General features: G+C 45.5%; 1 protein-coding gene across 8 annotated transcripts in view; it reads left to right on the top strand.

Moving 5' to 3' along the window:
- Svil (supervillin) overlaps nucleotides 1-21776 on the top strand; it is a 190962-nt gene that overhangs the window by 128168 nt on the left and 41018 nt on the right. For 3 of the 8 annotated variants that reach the window (XM_035442780.1, XM_035442779.1, XM_035442777.1), the window contains 10 exons: nucleotides 1225-1305; nucleotides 3336-4205; nucleotides 4554-4718; nucleotides 5335-5369; nucleotides 5881-5942; nucleotides 6573-6712; nucleotides 9905-10142; nucleotides 10560-11136; nucleotides 12044-12269; nucleotides 20045-20165. In XM_035442780.1, coding sequence (XP_035298671.1) covers nucleotides 1225-1305; nucleotides 3336-4205; nucleotides 4554-4718; nucleotides 5335-5369; nucleotides 5881-5942; nucleotides 6573-6712; nucleotides 9905-10142; nucleotides 10560-11136; nucleotides 12044-12269; nucleotides 20045-20165 — 2515 coding nt within the window. The remainder of the gene's footprint in view (nucleotides 1-1224; nucleotides 1306-3335; nucleotides 4206-4553; nucleotides 4719-5334; nucleotides 5370-5880; nucleotides 5943-6572; nucleotides 6713-9904; nucleotides 10143-10559; nucleotides 11137-12043; nucleotides 12270-20044; nucleotides 20166-21776) is intronic. The other 5 variants (XM_035442778.1, XM_035442781.1, XM_035442782.1 and 2 more) reach the window with 5 other exon arrangements.

Below are 21776 nucleotides of genomic sequence, written 5' to 3'. Positions count from 1 at the left end.
GGGATACTGTTCTCCTCTGATCAATCACTTCCAAAGGCCAATCAAAGGCCAAGCCATTGATCTGGAGTTACTTCTTCCTTGTTCTGCCCCCAGTGACTCCCAGTGGAGGTAGCCTCTGCACAGCAGGGTCTTGGCTCACCCTCAACGCCCCTCCCCAATAAAATTTAAGTCTGGAGAATGTAGCTTAGTTGGTAGAGTGCTTATCTAATGCACATGAAGCCCAGGTTCAATCCCCAGCACATTATGAACCGGTCTGTGCCGTGCTGGTTCATGCCTGTAATCCTAGGACTGGGAAGGTAGAGGCAGGAGTAACAACCATTCAAGTTCATCCATGGCTGCTGCACTAATTCAGGGGAGGCTTTCTGTGTTTTCTTTGCAAATCATAAAAAGACACAGTCTGTGGTAGGGTTATTCTTCCTGTAGCTACTTTACATTAACAGGCTCTCCATGCCTATACTTTTTATCAAAAGTATCTCAGCTTGTTCTTAATGACTCTGATACATTCTGCCTTGCATTGTGTCTGACTAAGTGTTAGGGGATAAATGTGTAAGTTGAATGCCATCTTAATGGGATACAAGAATTTTCGTGATTAGGATGAGTCCCTTTTCACTCTGTTGCCTGTGTTGCCTCTCAGAGTATTTAATGCTGTACTTAATACCTAATAGGAGTTTAATAAACATTTGCCCGATTGTTGACCAGGTTACAAAATGACATCTGTAACTGATAAAGAAAAAAAAAAACATAAAAGGGAACTGTGTAACAGCAGATAAGAGATTCACTCTCACCAAGTTTCTTTTTATTTACTTCCTTTGTTTGGTGTGTATCCATTTGCATGGACACTTTTTACATTTGTCTGTCTACCTGTGTGCCTCAGTGAAACTTATGGAAGTTAAGTTGCCTTACGTTTTAATCCCAACTTCTCATAAGTGTGACCAGAGTATGACTATAACAGACTCATGTCGGTGACTAAAACTCATTTTTTCTAGTGGCCTTAGATTTATTTATTTTCACTTCTTGCTTTTTGTGGCTAGCCAAATGACCCAGAAATTCCAAGAAGTAAATGTAAACTCTAAAGGTACCATGTACATTATGTCTTTTCAAAATCCAGTTTGAGCATCTTAACTAAAAGCAACCTTTGGGTTTTGCTTATAGTGAAATGTTATGAGTGTGGGCATCAGCATTTTAATAGTAATGTCCTAAAGTTTTGTTTCTTGTGCATGGTAGTACAGGGAAGGCCACCCATGAGTGGTTTCTGCAAAAAGATGCCGAAGGGGATACACCTTCACTTATCAACTGGCCTTCCAGGTACAGCCCAGGTTGGAAGTGTGTGGCTAATGCATGGTGGATGTCTTCCTACTCCTGTCACCTCTCCTTGCTCTGCCACACTTAGCTGACACTTGTGCTCCTCTCCCTCTTTGCAACGCCTCTGAAAACCATGTTTTCAAAAATAAGCTGCTTCCTAGTCGTATGTGTTCCCAGATTGCCCTGTCCACACTGACACTTATTCTCTGTCCTGGTTCGCTTGTCTCTGTCTTAACACACTTCCTTGCTTGCTCACTTTCTTGCCAACTCACTTCAGAACTGGCCAGCAGGGGGCAGTAATGAACACCTCCTCCAGGCCATCCTACCCTGCCCTCACATCCCTTTTCTGCACCAGCTTCAGTTTGCCTGTTTCCAAACCAGTAGCTAGTTTTCAATAGTTAAATGTAGGGCATGTGGCCCAACAGCAAACACTCTGATCATTTCATGATGGAGAGAGGCGGGAAAACTAAGAATGAGCAAGTCACTGGCCAGACAAAGGTCCCATATATTGAGTTTCTGACCGAGACTTTGTTCTCCTGAGACAGCCTCAGATAAGGAGCACACATCCCACAGGGGAGCTTGACTGCAGCTCAGTCTTCCAAGCAGCCTCCTCCACTGCTGCCTCGTCTCAGAGAAGTGACAGCTCTGAGTGCTTTTTCCAAACACCCACAGTAACTACTTTTATGTGTGTCTTTGGTGCTTCCTCAAGGAAGTCTGCTGATGGCTCTTTGAAAACAAATTGGCATGTTGTATGAGTTGGACAGAGCCTAAATGCGGCCATTCTATGATATGTATATGATAAACAGTCACTTTTGCTCACTCGTCTAAGTGAAATGAGACTTTTACATTTTCCCAAAGAATCTCTTCTCCTATCCCCAAAGCCGTGCGTACTTCCTAAGAGTTGGGTCTGGTCAGCAATCCACTTAGGTCAATGGTTTCCCCACTAGCACTGCACCAAGTGGTATTTCAAAATGTAACATAAGGGGTGCTTATGTTGTTGAATGTGTTACCTTTGCTAAGTAGGAAGGCATGTGCTCTGCAAAAGCCTCCTTACCTTGTGGCATGAGTCTTTTCTTCCCCTGTGGTGGAGACCAAATACAGGGCCTCATGCATGCTAGGCAGCACCCTCCCCTCCCACCCACCCTACTGTTTACATTTTAAAGGTAGAGAGTACTGAGTTCTGGGAAGGGCAGGTAAGGTCCCCCAGGGTTAGCCGGCTTCTGCAGAGATGGGAACAGTCAGTAACTTTTGACATCATTTTCAGTTTTGCTGTCAAATATTTAAAAATCAGAAACAACGAAAAACAAACCCTCCTTAAGTTGGTTTTTAATTAAGGTGCAGCATCAATGGGAGAGAGCTAAGGCCTCATGATTCTCTTAACAAATGCCTTCTTCCTAACATTCCTGTGGTGGTGTGGTCATGAGTAATGACATCCAAACTGACCATGTCTTGGGTTCAGATGACATAGTCAGCTTAGCCTCCAAAGTCTGCGACGAGTATGTGTGTAGTGCTTCGAGAGGTAACTAAGCAATGAAGCTCAGTTGGAAACGTAAGTAATCACAAATGCCCACCTATCCACTGGGCAGTGAAGTGGCTGTCTCCCCGAAGAATATATGTTTCCTTGGCACAGCCAGCCACCCGCAACAGCCACACCTGGGTCTGGACTTGTACAGGGTCCTGAACTAGGCATTGCCTCCTGTACACTAATGCTTACAGTGATGTGTATGAATGAAGTCTCCCGGGGCGGCTAAGTATTTCATTAGAATAAGCCGATTCAGTGAATGGGCTTATTCTAATGTGACTCTCAGTTTAACTGGGCAGGGAGACTTTGGGGCCACACTAGAATATGAATGCAGATTTGGAGATTTCACTTCATTTAACTGGCAAGCACTAGGTGTCTGTGTTCAGTGCCCAAATGCATTTCCACATGTTGCTCTTTCTGCATTGGCTCCAAGGCCATCCGTGTTCTGTGCATGCTCCCTTCCCCTTCGGTGATTTACACACCACAACATAAATCCTATTTTTTTCTTAAGAGTTAAAGTTAGAGAAAAATTGGTGAAAGAGGAGAGTGCTCCAAGCAGCCCTGAACTCACCTCAGAGTCCTTAACTCAGAGGAGGCAACAGCCAGGACCTGCGCATTTCCTGTCTATCCAGTCAGAAAGCTCTGCCTTCAATAGGGTCACCAGCAAGGTAGTGAGCTCACTACGGCCAAGCCGGAGCTGTGTCCTTCCAGCTGACCCTGTTCATGCCATCAAGCTGGTGACCGTGGATACCCCAGAAAGCACATCTGAATGCAGCTGGGTGGAGTCAACCACCCCAAATGTCATAAAATCTACTACCTTGAAGATTCTAGAAGGTGGGTCGAGGAATGCTCCAGGACTGCGTATCTGTGAATCAAAAGCAAAAGATGTGCTTGCCCCTGAAACTCCGGAGAGGAGCCCCAAATCACTCTTGACCTCGGAAGATGACAGCCTGGTGAGAGGCCACGAAGATCCCTCTGGTAATGAAGATTTAGATGAGTCCACCATTCACTCCATCGCCGTAGAACCTGAGAGGGAGCGGCGAATTCAACAGCAGCCCACTCAGAGAACTGACCGGAGTGCAATGGTTCTGTATGTTCAGAGTGGTCCTGTGTCCCAAGATGCCACATTGACCAGTCACACAAAAGAGGCCTCTCCAAAGAAGCGCAAGGTCCTGGCCCGCTCCCTGTCGGATTACACAGGTCCCCCTCAGCTCCAGGCCCCCAGACACAAGGATGTAGCCCCAAACCAGGAGCTGGAGCTGCGGAGTTCCAGGGCAGAAGGGCCTGGTGCAGAAGCCAGCATGCTGGACACCAGAGTCTCCGTTGCCCAGCTCCGAAATGTGTTTCTGGAGTCAGCCAGAGCCAGCAAGAAACCTGAACTGTAGGTGATGTTCCCAGCATCCTTCCGATATGTCACTTGCACGTCTTTGGCAGACGGTTCACTTCTCCACCCATGGTGTGTCCTGTTAGCTTAGCTCACAAGTGTGTGCAGGGCAGAATGTACAAGAAATGGCTCACACACTACCATTCTGCTTCTGCCTACTAATTGGGATCTAGAGGAGTGGGTCTCTGGAATGTTCCACCTGCAGATGCGATGCGCATGGTAGCAGCATGTAGAACCTAGCGCTCTGTGTCTTCCACTGAGATGCATAAGCCTTTCCTCTGTTCTCTCTCTCTCTCCCTCTCTCCCTCTCCCTGTTTTGCACTCACTGCCCTGTGGTCCTAAAAGCCAATCCCGAGTTGAGAGATCAGCTGAAGGAATTGGCTTGCCCACGGAACGGGAGAGAGGGTCTCGGAAACCAAGACGCTATCTTTCTCCTGGTGAAAGCAGAAAAACTTCTGAGCGATTTAGAACTCAACCTATAACTTCAGCAGAGCGAAAGGAGTCGGATAGGTAGGCACGTGTGTGTACTTCCAGCAATTCAAACACGGGGTTCTCAATACCCTGGTGGGCCTGATGCTGTTTGCATAGGATTCCAGGATTATTCCATCTCAGCTGTAAGGATACTTTTATTTATGGAATTGTATTTCCAAAGAATGTTGCTTTTTATACCTGATATCCCCTATAGGTGTGAACTGCCCGCAGATCAGGTGAGGAGAAACACTTTTCTTCAGTCAGTGCTTCTCATTTTTTGTGCTTTCATTAAACCAGGGTTTGAACTGAGCATCTGCCATTGGGCATAAGGGATTTTGTATTCATCTTATAAACAGCTTACTTTTTATATTTACATTTTTGTATGATGCCATCATATGTTAATGTATAGAAACCATAAGGTTCACCAGAAATGTGCACTTAGTCCCACGTAATAACTTCTTGTCAGTACTACTTTTTCTCCACAAGTGTGCACCAGGCTGGGGTTGTGTGTACACGCTCCACAGTGTCAGCTAACAACTGTTTGTAGTCCGAGACAACTCTTTAAGATAGTTCACTTGCATTGTGTTTCATGTTTCATGTGTAGCTTGTGTGCCCACCACTAACCATCACCATTATCTGTTTCTGTTTTTCCTAGGTACCCTTCGGGTTCAGAGGTGCCAATGGTTGAGGGCAAGTATCTCTTTTCTTTTTATTCTTCCACATCATGTCCAAATTAGATTTAAGACCTAAAATTTGGGGCTTTGGGGGAGATAAAACTGGAGCCTATCAGGTTCTTGCTTTCTTCCAAATTGCCTTGCTATGAACCCTAGGTGAAATTTCAGATAAGCCTTCCCTTAGCTTTTGGTAGAAGTTAAGAGGCTTCTTCAGTGAGCAATACAAAACAGCCACTGTGACTAAAGAAGCAGATTTCACTGGTGACTGCAAGGCAGTCTGTTCCTAAGGTCCCTCCTTATATCCTCTTAGTCAGACTATTACAATAAACATCACCCTTCTGGACACAGTTTGGTTTGAATTGCGATGAGAACGCATGAGCTCTTCATGAAGGGAGACTTCCCATTTGTGAAGTCAGTTCACCTTCTCTTGGATTCGAGGGCTCGCCAGGTCAGTCTTGAAAAGCATTTCAGAGAGGAAGCCTGTGCTTTCAAATGATGTTCAGGTTTTCTCTCGTGGCTTTTTACAGATGAAGAAAAGGTAGATGAACGGGCCAAGCTGAGTGTCGCTGCCAAGAGACTGCTTTTCAGGGTAAGGTGTGCCAAACGGTTTACCTAGAGACCGTAATCCCTACTGAGGAAGCTTCACACACTGGGAGCTTCAGTGTCCTCCTCACCCTTTGTACCTGTTGTTCTCTTCCTGTGCCAAGTTAGTCAGTGTTCCTTTACTGTAACAGAATAGCTGAGGCTATCACCTCTTCTAGAAAGAAAAGTTTATCTCAGCACAGTACTTCAGACAGCTGGCCCATCTGCTTCAATCCTGTGATGAGGTGGTCCTCTCTGACAGGAGCCTCAGATGGTGGAGGAAGCTGCTTAACACTGGTGCCAGGAATGAAAAAGAGAGGAAGAGACAGGATTCTGGAATCTTGAGGAAGGGGTGGCCTTGCTGTCAATCCTACTTCTCACTTTTCCACCAGTACCAAGCTGGGGACTAAGCCTTTAATGCAGACCATCTAGAGCCAAGCTTCAGAATCTGGTTTGGCTGGTTTGATCACCCAGCTGCTTGGGCCTGAAGTGCTCACTTCTGATGGCAGGGTCCTCTCATTGGTGTCCCCTCCTATGGATTCTTCAGAAGAGCAGCAGACAGACACCTTGTTTGTTACCCCAGTTTTTTTTTTTTTCTTTGAATTCTTGAGGATTCTACAATATTTTCTAACTGCAGGAAATGGAGAAATCATTTGATGAACACAACGTCCCAAAGAGACGGTCAAGAAATGCTGCTGTGGAGCAAAGGCTGCGTCGCCTACAGGACCGCTCTCACACCCAGCCCATCACCACGGAGGAAGTGGTCATCGCAGCCACGTGCGTCTCTGGGGGAGTTCTTAGCCTGGCCTGTGTTGTCGTCTTTCAAGGGAGATTCAAAAATTTTCTGTAAGAATGAGGCAGTTTAGCTAGGAGCCGTAGAGAGGGACATATTTCGTACTTATTCTTGTTTTGTTTTGTTTTGTTTTGTTTTCTGCTGTTTAAACAGTAATGGGATGTAGGTGTGGGGTTGTCTCTGAAGCACTTGGGTCCTTGTGCTTGATCTTTCACAATGAAAATATAAAACATGAAAGGAGGTGAAATATGGTGAGCCCCAGCTTCACAGCTATCAGCTCCAAAGCAGTACGTCTCCACATGCATTATCTTCGGCCACACCCCAGACATTTTATCCTTAAATATTGTAGTGCATATCTCTAAGCAATAAGCATTTATTTTGTTTTTTAAGCCATCACCAAAGTGTCTAAAAATTAATTGGCCGTTGGACACTTTCCAAACCACAGGAGGCCCGCGTTTGGGCAGTCTGCTCAGGTGTGCTCAGATTACCTTGACTGGTTCAAAGTTAGCAGCTCCAGTCAACTTGAGACTACTTATTTGCTTTGAAAAAAACATTTCTGTTAAGTGTTGACATCCCAAAGAACCTCCGACTGCAGGCTTGCTATTGGAACCTGCTGTGAGGTTGCCAGCCTTCACTTTGTTCGATTGTAACAATCCTGGGGTCCACACAGCCTGTGCATGCTGGACAAGTACTCTACCACTGAGCTACATCCCAGCCTAGGCTCTTTGTTTTCTCAGTGTGGTTATAGACAAGCATATCTGTCTACTTACACTAGTCTCCTTGCATATCCGTTTGTTTAAAAAGTCATTTCTTGGATTGGCTGGTAAACACTGTGAAGCAGACACCCATGGAGGCAAAGCAATAAAGGAGGGGGAAGTATCTGGCTGGCATGGCTCAGTGGGTCTACTTTGATGAGCGTATTGATTGACAGGGCCACTCGTGCTTCTAAAAGCTACACTGAGAAGACCATTCTAAACTGCGGCCGGAATCTCCTGACTGGCCGTGGTTGACACTAGCTTTTGAGATGACTTCGTAAAATGAGGCTGTTTGTTCTAAGTTGACTCCTTTTCAAGCTTACGCCTCTGCTTGTCCTATTTACTCTGGACAGCCTCTGCCTCTTTTCCCCTCCGCTGTATTGCTTTCCCAAGTTCTTTTGTGACTTGTTTCCCCTCAAAGTGTTTAGCAAATATTTTTGGTAAAATATTTGGTTTTTGCATTTCTGGATTTGCAGCTATGCCTTCCTTAATGCCTCTTTTCTTCTCTCTCCTCATGAATGCTCCTCCTTTGGCCATTGCTTTTAAAGTGAACCTATCCCTGCTTCGTGTTCTGGGGTCACCCACCCTGTAATGGCGAGACTTCCTAGGTCCACTGTAGCTAGAAGCACTGAGCAGCCTGCCAGGTACCGGACACACATAGCTGCATGTAACACCCAGCGCCAAGGTGCTGGGCAGCAGATGCATCTGGAAGCCTTGAATGCCTTTCATTTGTTTGACAAACAAGTCAGTGCAGTGAGTGTCCCTGAAATGTTTGATGTTTTGTCCTGTCATAGTGCGAGGTACCGTTAATTTCATGACTGTGTGAGAAACATATAGTCCATCTGCCTGCTTCCTGTGTTGGTGCTAGGATCATACTAACTCACTCATACATCTTTTTTTTTTTACATAAAAAAACTTTATTTTTCTTCTAAAATACTAACAGGTAAAGACTAATTTAAAAACAGCATTAACTTGGATATTGAAATGTTGATAAGATCTAGCTATTTTTAAACATGTATACGCATAAATCCATACTAAAACCAAATACTCCTGTTTCCTAATTTGAACAGAGGAGAGGCAGTGCCATTAGATTTTAGAACTGGTTGTAGACGTAGTAGGATTCAGTTTTAAACTGCGGTGTTTTAAAAAATGATGCTCTTTGGTCGGTGGTGGCACACACTTTTAATCCCAGTAGTAGGATCTCTGTGAGTTTGAGGCCAGCCTAGTCTACAGAGCGAGTTCCAGGACAGGCTCCAAGGCAATACAGCAAAACCTTATCTCAAAAAAAAAAAAAAAAAAAGTTTTTAAACCATGTTAATATTTCCTCTGTCTTAACTGTGCTAAAAGTTGTGCTTACTTTAGCTTGTGCTAAAAGTAAGACTCAGAGATGTAAAGTGACAGAGTTAGAATAAACAGGCCTGATCCAAAAGGAGGGCTGTTTTAGGAAAGACTTTTTGGCCCTTCCAGTTTGTACTCTTGAACCCCTGGAAGGTTCTGGTCCTCAGGCGGCCTCACTTGATCACCCTCTCACTCACTGCCCTCATGATATATCTGGACACAAAGACTGACCTCTGGCCTAGGACTGCCTAGGGTCAGTGATTAATGAGAGTAAAGGCTGAGTATCCTTAGTAGAAGGGAGTGTTGCTGGGGTGAAGGCAATACTGTCTTGGAGACCTTCTGGGAATCACACTGACCTCCTTGGCTGGAAGCCTCCTCTCCCTAGCAGTAGAAGCTACTGTTATTACTATTGTTGTTGTTGCTGTTTTGTGGGGCTGAGCACTGAACCCAGGGCTTTGCACAAGCTAAGCAGGAGCTCTACTACCACTGCTCTGCCTGTGTAGTCCCAGTCAGTGTGTAGGGGATGTTTAAAAACTTGAAATTAGATGTAAGTAACTTCTGAAATTGGTAGAAACCTGGGAGACAAGTATATTTAAAAACCACACATTTGGCAAACAAAACCCTGCTTTGCAGAATGTCATTGTCAGGAGACCATATTGTTCCTAACTATTCAAAATGAGGGTACCATCTCCTGAGTTGTATCTGTAGAGGATGTTTGACCTGGGTAATGACTTTCTGCCTTTACCTTTAGTCCCTGTGATAGGAACCATCTGGGATTTCTCTGTAGGAAGCTAGATTCAGGCTGACACAGGTTCCTTCAACAGGAAATTTCCTTTATAGAAATGATTCAGAGCTAAAGGTCTGCCTGTCCTAGAACTGATGGTGCTGGTGTTCCAAGCTGACCCTGCTAATCACCGTCTTGTTTACTAGTTAAACAGTTGCCTGCCCCTCTCCCAAATCCATGTAGGGAAAATCAACCCTTTCCAAAATAAGTGACATTTTTAAGACAGTTAATAAATGAATTAGTAGTGGCCGTTTGTTTGCTGTTGTCTCGATGACTGACTTTTCCTTCCTTCCCTCTAGGTTACAGGCTCACCAAAAGGCTTTAGCCAGGGGCCAGGCAAATGAGGGCAGAGAGTCTGCTGAACCAGGCGAACCTGATTCCTCCACTCTGAGCTTAGCAGAGAAGTTGGCCTTGTTTAACAAATTGTCCCAGCCAGTCTCCAAAACCATTTCCACCAGAAAGAGAATAGATGTACGGCAGAGAAGGATGAACGCAAGGTATCAGACTCAGCCGGTCACACTTGGAGAAGTGGAGCAGGTGAGTGTGTGTGATCTAATTCCACAAGGGTGTGTGTGTGTGTGTGTGTGTGTGTGTGTGTGTGTGTGTGTGTGTGTTCTCTGAATACAGCAACACAGTACTGCTTGTGTGATCGTGATAGGACAGGGACAACAGGTAGACTTGTACGTGGCTTTACCTTCTCATCCCTAAAGAAGAACCATAGCCAAGTTTGCTTTTCTTGTTGTTGTTATAACTTGCTTGGAATGAGTCCATTTTGGAGGATATAATAGCAGAGGCAAGCTGTTTCCCTGGAAGGTTTGTTTGTGATGTATTCTGTGTGTATAACCATGCAGGCTGGTTTTCCAGTAAGATGAGCTAGGAAGCTGTGCTTCAGGTGTTTGATGCCCACCTGTGCCAGTTCCTAGATGATGATGTCCCTAAACTGTGTCCTCCCAGGTGCAGAGTGGGAAGCTCATCTCTTTCTCCCCCACTGTGAACACATCTGTTTCTACCATGACCTCTGCAGTTGCTCCCACATACGCAGGGGACCTTCGGACGAAGCCATCTGTTGACGATGGTACGAGTACCACTGACTATAAGTTTCCTTCTCCCGTGGAAAATTCAGACTCTCCAGTTAGAAGCATTCTGAAACCACAAGCCTGGCGGCCTTTGGCAGAGCCCAGTGGGAGCAAAGGAATTCTGGGGGAGTCTGGAGAGACGGAAAGCAAGAGCGCTCTGACTGAAGTAGACAGTGGCGTTCAATCATACAGAGCCTTCGAGGAGGAAGCTGAGCCCTCCTACCCTATCCTTGGCAGAGCCAGAGAAGGCGATGGCCAGAAGGAGCCTAAACATGCCATTCTAAGGAGGGGAAGCTTAGAGCTAGGTAATCCTTCTGTCTCCCACCTTGGTGATGAGGTGAAGGAATTTTCCACTGCTAAAAGTGGTTTGCAAGAGAATCTGGACCTGAAGGATAAGCAGACCTCGGAGGAGGACGTAGATGTGGAGAACGGCATGAGAAAGTTCTCACTCAAAGGTAAGGCCCTGCGGCTTCCAGCTTTCTAAGGGTTCTGCGGTCTGATGGACTTGCTGTGTGTGGTCCTGTTGGTTCCTGTTTACTACATCTAGAGAGGGTTTATCACTAGAATGGATCGAAGTTCAGTGAGTCATCCTCCTCTCCCCAGACCTCTCTTCTCCTTGAATCTGACACAGTCAGATTGGCTGCAACTCTTAACAGCCCTTGATAAGGGTTTCGGGTAACTTCAGTGACATTAACTCACACAGTAGCCTTCTGAGCTCCTTTAGCTGGGTTGGCCCCTTTTATTAAGTTGATGGCACAAAAGTCCTGCACCCAGGCAGCACAGGGAATAAGGACTTGAAGCAGTATGCTTTCCAGACTCTGCATGCACTCTGACTGTACAGATCGATGGGTGCGCTGTCTGCACAGACCAGGCAGCTTCCATTCACACACCCTGATAGCATGTGTGCTGAGATGGGCTTGGGTTGTGAGTGCAGCACATTAGAAATGAGGAGCATTGTGTAAGAGAGGCCAATTCCATTGTGCAACACAGCTGACACAGGCTAGCTGTTTCTCTCAGTGAGTTGCACTACAGGTCTACATAAACCCCAGTGGTCTGGTTAACCTGTCATGCGCCCACAGCCTGACTTGGGTGCTGCACTGTGGGGCCATGAACATCTGGAAAGACGGTTTGCTGGGGAGTGATGCTGACTCGGGTGGGGCATGAGCAGCTGGAAAGATGCTGCTGGGAGAGTGATGCTGACTTGAGTGCTGCACTGTGGGGCCGTGAACATCTCAAAAGACGCTTGCAGGGGGAGTGATGCTGACCTGCACTATGGGGCATGAGCTGCTAGAAAGATGCTTGCTGGGGGAGTGAAGCTGATTCTTGCTGGAGCAGTGATGCTGACTCCACTCTCCTCTCCAGCAGCAGAGTTTGAAGAACCTGCTTCTGAGCAGACAGAGCCAGCCGCTGGGAAAGCATCTATGCAGACAGCAACCCCAGTGTCCTGGAAGCAGCAGGATTCCTCTGAGCAGCTAGCAGAGAAGCTCTTCAAGAACCCCTGTGCCATGTTTGCTGAGGGAGAGGTCAAAGTGCCCGTGGGGGAGACTTTCCTGGATTCACCCAGCAAAACCATGTCAATCAAAGAAAGGTAAGCCCCTCTGGTGATTGACAGGCAGTGTTGGGGAGCGATGCAGACTTGCTGCACCAGGATGCGGAATGCTAGAGCAACCCTGGGAAGCCAAGGCATATGAATATGAGCGGCACCTAATTTAGCAAAGTTGAGAGATGCCCAGTCCAGACTTGGGGAAAGAATGAACAGGGATACCTCATTTGTCTGTGGTCCCTGTTTCTTATTTCATATCCAGTTCTCTGGGAGCCAAGATCTTGCCTCTTTCTCCTACACGTGTTTCAAACTGCAAGACCAATCATCCTCTGACTGTCTAGGTTAAATAAGGGATGAAATAGATAGATTCACATAGGAGATCTTTGTCTTTGATCTATATTTGGTGTGTTTTACAGGAAATAAGATGAATTACTTTTTTTCTAAATTTTTATTGTATTTATTTATTTGTGTGTGTGTGTGTGTGTGTGTGTGTGTGTGTGTGTGTGTGTACTTAAATGTGTGCCACAGAATGTATGTGGAGGTCAGTGGACAACTTGCAGAAATCGCTTCTTCCCTCCTGGGGTTGAACTCAGGTTTGTATGTCTTGACGCCCAGCACCTTTACTTGCTGAGCCATTCCACCGGGCAAACATTTAGAAATTTCGTTCGGTCCATTCTTCCTTCTTTCCCTCCTTCCTTCCTTTTTTCCCTCCCTCCTTCCTTCCTTCCTTCCTTCTTTCCAAGTTTCTCACTCTCCCTTCTTCTCTTATTTCCCTCTCCCCCTTTCCCCTCCCTCCTTTTCTCCTCCCTCCCCTCTTCCCCTTCCTTCCTCCAAGTCCTCCCTTCCCTCCATCCTCCTCCCTTCCCTCCCTCCCATGCTGGTTATCTCACCCAGAGTCTTGTACCTGCTAGGCAGGTACCACTGAGCTGCAACTCCAGCCCTGAAACTTTATATTAGTGTAGCTGTGGGGTTTCTTGATTCATCTGCTCGTTTTCAGTAAGTTGTGCTTCATCTGTCTCTTTCTGTGAGTTTTACCCTGAGGGGAAACTGTTCTGTTTAAAGCTGAACAACTATGGAGCGCAGCTTCTTAACCAGGCTTTGTAGGTTAAAAGATGCCTGTGCAGCTCCTGTGGACTGTCTGGAATGAGTCCACGTGTGGGGTAAAGGTAGCATGCACCTGTTGCCTAGCCAAAGCCAAAACCTCTCAGAGAGGTTCCTGAATCCAGTCTGTTCAGAATCCTGTCAGGAATGCTTACTAAAAATTCAGCTTCCCCATTTCATTGTTAACATATGCAATTATGCTTGCCATCACAAACTATATCAATAGGATATATCTCATCACCCATTAATAGGAAATAGCTCACCTGTGCCTTGATGGTACTCTTGTGTGTACATCTCTGAATATACCTACATGTCTGTCTTGACCATTCACATGATAAGGTTTCCAGAGTGAGTTTTCTGATCCTTCTCTTTGTTAAATGTGAAGCTTGACCTATTTAGAATAGGGGTGTTATTCACACATTTATTTTGACATTGCTTTTCTTTCCTGGGGTGACATATAAAATTCTAAGTCTTTCAAACCTTACTTAGTCCATCTGTTCTGACTGCCTTGATTTACCACAGGAAGGTCGTTGTTCCAGCACCTTCAGCACTGTGTGTTCACTACACTTGGCAAGGTCGCAGTCCCTGGGCTCAGGCAACCCTCGTGACTCCATCTTCTGAGAGCCTGGAACTTGCAGTCATTGTGCCATTATGCCCAGTTCTGCTCACACATTCTTTACTTGGTTTGCTTCAAATTACACGTTCCCCTTCAGATTCCAGAGTCTGCAATGAGGAGCAGAGACTTTGTCATGAGTCATAATGAGCTGTGTGCTTCTGCTCATTGCCTAGGTCTTTCGTATACTAAAGACTGGGCCATGTCAAGTTCTGTGCACTGACTGCCACCAAATGCCCTACGCATGTGTGCATGCCCCTCCATCGCTCCTCTGCACCCCATGCAGCCTATATCCATGTCTCCCCAGCAAACTCCGGGTTCTGACTTTGAGCTGGGAGATTTCAGGTATCAGTGAGCCCTCAGATTGCTGTAAGATAGAGAGGTCCCGCCTCTAATTATCTGTCCCTGACTCAGCCTCTCAGGTCTGATGCTGCAAGGAATATCTGGGGTTGAGTAATTTGAAAAGCAAAACAATATACTTTGGCTCACAGTTCTGGAAAATCAAAGACTAACTCTGGCAGCCACACCAGGTAGAGGGCCTCGTGACATGTTAGAACACGGAGGAAGGTCAGGCCCAGTCTGTCAGACCTTTCCTCTCTGTGACAACTATCTGGGAAGCCTGGTTTGAAGGAGAAGAGGTTTATGTCACTGTCTCGAAGACTTCAGTTCCTTGTTGGCTATCCCTGATGCTCCTGTGCAGCTTGAGGCAGAGAGCCAGCAGGAAGGGGCTAGAGACAAAACAGTGCCTCGGGAACACTGCCAGTGACTACTTTCTCCCCCTTGAGGCCCCACCTCTAGGAATATCTACCACCTCCCAAAAATGCCATTAAATCCTGAGTCCACCAGGGGAGTACTTGATCCACTTAGGGAGGCTGACCCCTAGTGGTCCCACCAAGTCAAAAGGATTGACTCCAGCCACTAATGAGCCTTCTGAAGGACACTTCCTATCTACTTACAGAGGGGAAACACCAATGCAGAGAGTAGCAAAACAGAGAGGTGGCTGTGCTTTGCAGGTAGCTCATTCGTAATTGATCCAGAGTCCAGAACATAAACTCACTCCCAGGAAAAAGGCATTAATCCCTTTCAGTATCTCTTCACCCACTGAAGGTCTGTTCAGGATACCGCCATAATGACAGAAGAGGCACACTGTAATCAAACTATGGTTATCTTCCACCTAATAGATGAAAAGGGCTAGAGGTCTGGCTCATTGTAGAGTGCTCAGTTAGCATTTACAAGGTTCCAGGCCCAGTCTTCAGCACCAGAAAAATTCAAATAATTAAAAAGCAAGTGGTTGGGTAGATGGCTCAGCAGGTGAACTGCTTGTTGCTCACATCTAAGGAACCTGAGTTTGAATCCCTGGCATGAGTGTAGGAGCTGAGTGCAAGGGCACATGTCTCTGAACCTGGTGCTCACGGGTAAAACAAGGTAGGCAGACCCCAGGCTCACCTGCACACACGACATAACATCAGAAGAAATGAAAGAGAAATGAATGAAGAAAAGCAAAAGGAAACATAGCAAGGGGTTGGAGCCAGGGCTTGGTGTGGAGCTCTTGCTTGGATGTACAAGGCCCTGGATTCAGTCTTCAGCACCAGATAAAAGCCAAATGCAGCCAAGAAGCGTATTACTAATAAATAGTTAACTCTTCCGAGTTTCTCATTCGCTAAAGCTAGGATCTAATGCAATTACTCATCAGTGCTGATCAGTTCAGCTTAAGTGCATGGCTGCCTCTTTTTCTCCGAAAATAAGGGAAATGTCTAAAGAGGAAATACAAATACCTTAGTTGACATGAGGGGCATGTGGTCTGCCTGCCCCTTGCTTGACCCTTCCCTGCTGTGAGCCTGGAAAAACTTGTCCTCATCCAGCAGGCTCTGCAGACAGAATTCCTGTTGAAGAGCATGTGCTGTTGCAATAGCCACAGACGCTCCCACAGAGGCCTGGTAAGCACATGTCCTGTTGGCCCTGGGCCAGGCCAATGTGTTAGCAGGCTAATACTATGCCACTCACTGGGTATGGAGCCTCAGACTAAGCAGATGCCCCGGCTCTCCACATCACAGCCCACAAATAGCCCTCAGACTTGGCAGATGTTAAAAGCGCTGACAATTGTTGGCACTGCACATAGGGGGGGAATTTATGTCATGTGTTGACCCAGACCTTAGCCCTCTGCAATGGTGATGAAGGGCTATGAGATTGCCAGAGTAGAGAACAACACTAGAAAGATCTGCCACCCTCCACAGCTTGTTGAACACCAAATAGGAAATCAGAAGAGACGGGATAATGCACTCAGATTCACTGTGTGCTATTATGAAGTTATTCATCATTTATACTGTGGAAGTGAGGGCTGGGCCAAGTACCACACGGGCTCAACTGAAGCAGTTTCTCCCATACTGCTTTGGTTACTTTGGAGTCTTTGAAAGTTAAAGGAACCAGAATATTGCAAAGCAAATTTTCAGGGCTTTAGAATGGAATGGCTCTGTGGAAACCGTCCTGCAAAGGACTGGGAGAACATCACAAGAAAATTGGAAGGCTCTGCTCTTCCTGCCAGAGATAGGCACTGTGTTTCCGCTTAGACCACTTCTCATGGAAGGAAATAACTGGGACTCGGGAGGCAGGATTTGGAATCATGCCTCCTCTCCCACCAACATGCATGAGGCCCTCACTCAGAGGAACCTTGACCTGTTTACACCTGGATTCCTACACTGTATGATGAAAATAAAATATGCAGAAGACATCTGTGTGTGTCAGAGGAGCATAAGAAAGGCGACGGTGATTTTAGATTCCACAGTTTGCTTTTTCTGAATTAGTCTCCTGCCCCTCAGGGCAGCCCCAGCAGAACCATGCTTTTGTTGAGAGGCTGCTTGCTGGCTACATCATCTTTAACAGTCTCTGCTTCTGAGGTGGAGGATTTGCCCTCTATAAGTCTGATTGAGGTGAAGGCCAAGCATGTGTACTCTGAGTCAAAGAGAAAGCAAGAGAGCAGCTGGTTCTGAAATGGTTTGCAGGGTGAGTGACAGTGTGGATGCCTCCTCCAGATGATGGCTCAGACATGCCCCTCTGTGCTGGAGCGAGGGCCTGGCATGCTCACTAGCTGGAAGTCTTATTTCCTGATGCTATCAGATCTCATTGGCATGATTATTTCTTTTTAATAATTTGATTTTTTAAAATTCTTTTTCTTATTGCAATAAAATGGACACATTGAAAGTAATTGGGACAGGATAAATAATAGTCATCATTTTATATGAGCTGAAAGGAAAACATATGAAAGAATTCAGTGTTCCAGTACATGAAGTATCCATGTTAGCATTGTAAAACTATAGAAGTTAAGGAATGGTACCTTGTATGAGCTGTGTGAGCCTTCATTAGATCGATAAGACAGCTCATATGAATTTATAGAATGGGCCCTTTTGTGGTCTTATCTGCTGTCACAGAAAGATTAGAAAAGAAGGGAGAGACTAAAGAGGGGCTAGACCCAAAGCTCAAAGTTCTGTATCCCTTAGGAAGTTCTTGAGAGCTTATTTACATCATTTGATAGAGGGATAGAAAGTATGAAAGATGATTATGCAAGCATTTGTAAAGCTAATGGATCCCTGTTTAATATAGAATTCAGTTCCTTATTTGCTTAGCAAAAACTCTTTTATCATATTTAGTTCAGCAGTCGCCGTGATCCAGCCTGTGTCAGTCCCACGCTATGGAAGCCATCTATTCCGGATTGATGTCTCTGGGGCTGCAATCGGAGCCAGCCGAACAGCCCTGGGTCCATCCCTGAGTGGGAGATTGTGGATCGGGAAACTCCTAGCTACCCCCAGGCAATAAAGACAAGACAGCCGCATCTTGTCATCTCAGGAGGGCTCTCAGTCCATGCTGGAGACTGGAGTCCATGGTTTATTCAAGCATCCTCTTAAATGGCTTTCCAACCATGGGGGTGATATCAAAAGACATCTATTATCATGTATAAAGCCGATATCAAATATTTCCTTTAATTCTAGAGGCACCCCTAGAACTGCACATCCTCACCAGCCTTTCATCAGTCCCTAGGCACTTATATAAGCCCTCAGAATAGGTGTGGGTCCACCCTGGGCCTAGGTCTGTTGTTATGCAAACTTGGAGACATTCTCCACTGAGGCCTAGCCCTCGGGTGGTTACCAGCCACCAGCTAAAAGACACTGTGAGATTCGAGCTCCTGGGATAGAGCTTGAGACCTGTATCCGAAATACCATAATTGATATTTTTGGGCCCCGACAAGCAGTAGAACACTTGCCTAGCATGCTTGAGGCCCTGGATTCCATCCAAGAACCACCAGCAAATGAGTGAATAAGCTTCTTTAGCACAGAGTGTAAGGCGTCCTGCCTCCAATACGGATATTGAGTAGAATCAGGAAATTTAGACTTAGGCACTTATATAAGTGGAGACTGGAGTCCATGGTTTATTCAAGCATCCTCTTAAATGGCTTTCCAACCATTTGTTGGCTGGCTCCAACATGGAGAGCACCATGTCCAGTTCATGAATGACAAACAAGGCAAGGAGAATGGCATGCCTGAGTGGAAGTGGCTATGCTAACCACTGTTCTCATAGGTCGGACCAAACCCCTGACAAGAAGCAACTGGGCTGAGCAGGGGATATAGTTCACCGTAGTGGGGAAGACACAGCAGAAGGAGCCACCATCCATGGCAGCAAGAGTTTGGGGCATATCTTTCTCATACTTTAAAAGCAAGGAGCTTAAGCCAGTATTGGGGTCAGGCTATAAGCCTCAAGCCCCACCCCTACAGCTCTGCTTCTGCCAGCTAAGCCCCAGACCCAAAAGTTTCCACAGCCCCCCAAACAGCAGTACAAGCTGCATGAACCTGTGGGGACATTTCATGTCTAAGTCACAACAATGTCCACACCCAGACTTCAGCTGATTGGATGCCTGTCACAGCCACTCTTGTAGGTCATGTATTGTGGTCAAAGGCCTGTCTGGCAGAAAGGGAATGGGGCCTCATCACCTCATTTCATTGTTTCCCCCCAATCTTTAAATTGTTTGAACACCAGCCTCAGTGAGTCTCATAGGCCCTACTTGCCCTTTTGTCTGTCCCACCCTATTGAACTTAAATGGCTAAGGTGTTTTCCTTCGTGATAGCATAGCTGTCTAAAATATCCCCTTTTTCTGGGAAATGGCTTTTTAGAAAGAACCAAATGTTCAAGCAGCTTCAGATAAAGTCCTGCAGTGTCTGAGCTAAAGTGTGCTCATAACAGTCTCCATTAATGAGATTCTTATTTTGGTATATTTTTTCCCTTGGAGAAAGTTGAACTATTAATTTTTTAAATGGGTTTTATAAGGTAGTTTTTGTGTGTAAGGACACACTGTAAAGATAGGGTTAATCTGGGGGTGGAGACTAGGGCTGAGAATAGAAGAGAGTGATGATATCATAGTTTACCTTTAGTTGAGGTATGATAGCAAGATGCCATATCTTTCTGTTTTTATTAGTGTATATTTATTGTACCAAGTAGGGTTTCATTATGAAATTTCCATACATGAATATAATTTACTTTGTTGGGAATTGCCTCTGCTATTATGCATGCCTATTTATGTTTTTAAGCCCTTTTTCCTCAGTGTTTTCTGCTTTCATCTTTAAGTATTTTTTCTCACCCAGTGGCCAGAAGGGGTCACTAGAAGACATTTCACTGGGGATAGTTTGTTTGTGTTTTTTTTGTTTTGTTTTGTTTTGTTTTGTTTTGTTTTTGTCTTCTCTATCTCTCAGCATCAGGGCAAAAGGAAAACAAGAGTTGCATCCCCTTTACTGGGATGATGGAGCATCTTTTATCTGACAAATCGACTTTCAGCTTTTCTTTCCAAGCAACTAAAACATCTTTGGGACGTCTTAGAAAACAGGTTCTTGTGAGTCCAAGAGTGTGGTGCTGAGCCTGGCGCTGGTGGCGCACACCTTTAATCCCAGCACTCGGGAGGCAGAGGCAGAGGCAGGTGGATCTCTGTGAGTTCGAGGCCAGCCTGGTCTACAGAGCAAGTACCAGGATAGGCTCCAAAGCTACACAGAGAAACCCTGTCTCAAAGAAAAAAAAAAAAAAAAAAGAGTGTGGTGCTGAATTCTCCATTGTTGTATTTTCCTTCCAGGCTGGCACTGTTGAAGAAGAGTGGCGAGGAAGACTGGAAGAACAGATTGATGCGGAAGCAGGAGTATGGCAAAGCCACCAGCGGCCTGCACATCCAGGAGATGGAGCAGTCCCTGAGGAAGGTACTGAGTCCACCTCACTAATGCCACACTTGTGTGTCTTGGGAGCAAGTGTATGTGGCTTAATGACCCCCGCTCTGTAGAACACTGGCGCTTCCTTGCCCACAGGAGACACGTGTGTCACAAAACTGCTAAACTGACTGCAATGTCAAGGCTTGAGGCCGAGGGTTGGTACCAGCACTACACGGTTACCTCAGCAAGCAAGTGCCTCAGTTTCCAATTGTGTTCACAGTTAAGTCTTTTTTTTTTTTTTTTTTTTTTTTCGAGACAGGGTTTCCCTGTGGCTTTGGAGGCTGTCCTGGAACTAGCTCTTGTAGACCAGGCTGGTCTCGAACTCACAGAGATCCGCCTGCCTCTGCCTCCCGAGTACTGGGATTAAAGGCATGAGCCACCACAGTTAAGTCTTAAATGAAGTCTGGTGTTAGAATGTGATTAAAGTCTTCCAAATGAGACAGCAACTCACCACAGTTTATAAGTTACATGTCAAACATGGACTTAAATTTCTTGTGCAGAGATTTAAGACCTATTTATCAAAACTAAGGGCCTAACTGTGGTCCACGGGAACTTTCTGCCTAATCTTAAGCCTCTTCATGATGATGAGGTATGGCTTTTATTGAGGACCTATGTATGAATTTCAGCTAAATTAAGTTGCATGTGCAAGCATTTCATGTGGGCATATAGATGACTTTTTGAATCACACATGTAGTGGTCTTCAGCCTTGGCCAGGTACTCGTTGCTTCAGCCATGATGTCCTTGCCCACTGACTCTGCGAACACTAGTGCGATTGCTGGCTGAGGCAGAATGACACACCTGAGCCACACCCAACTATCCAACTATCCAACTTCTAGAATCTTCTAAAGTGTTCAGGTAAAACACACACACACACACTAAGGTCCACCTAGTGGATCACGGAGGCTTCTAAAAGAGCCATCTGAAGCTAGGACAGGCTCATGCCTGTCTAGTGATTTCAGAGGCTGTGATTGATACTCCTTGGGCCCCAGAAAAGGAAGAGTAGCCCAAGCAACATAGTAAAAGCCTGTCTGACAAATACAAAATAATAGTAAAAATAATAGCAGAGACAAAAATTCTGTATATGACCTCTACATATTAAAGACATACATGAAAATGAGTGTGACTACATGAGGTGAGGTAAGGGTCCCAGAACATACATCACAGTACTGGAATGGCAATTTGAGTTCTCTTTTTTGAGATATCCGTGTTGTTAAAGGTAATGACTGGGGACATTTAGTTCCTAGCCATGTGTGTTAGAACTCCGGTGTAAAATATATTTGAATTATTTAGCCTGAGTCATACATGATGTTGAAGACGATCCAAAAAAATATTTCGTTACCAGCCATTAATAATGGCTGTAACTATACCTAGATATTAAATAATATATATGTAAAATTGAGATTTCAAGGTAAAAAAAAAAAACAAAGTCCCTCAAATAATTTATTCCCTGGATGACAACTTTATTTAAAAGAATCTTAGTGCTGACATGTAGCTCTGTGGTCAAATGCTTGGCCTGGGATGTACCAGGAGGTGTGTCCCACCCCAGACACCACAAAAAGAGAGCCTTGAAATGATTGGTCCAAAATGACGTCAGCATATACC

Source organism: Cricetulus griseus, chromosome 3, assembly GCF_003668045.3.
Source record: "Cricetulus griseus strain 17A/GY chromosome 3, alternate assembly CriGri-PICRH-1.0, whole genome shotgun sequence".
Lineage (NCBI taxonomy): Eukaryota > Metazoa > Chordata > Mammalia > Rodentia > Cricetidae > Cricetulus > Cricetulus griseus.
This window is presented reverse-complemented; position numbering and strand designations above follow the sequence as displayed.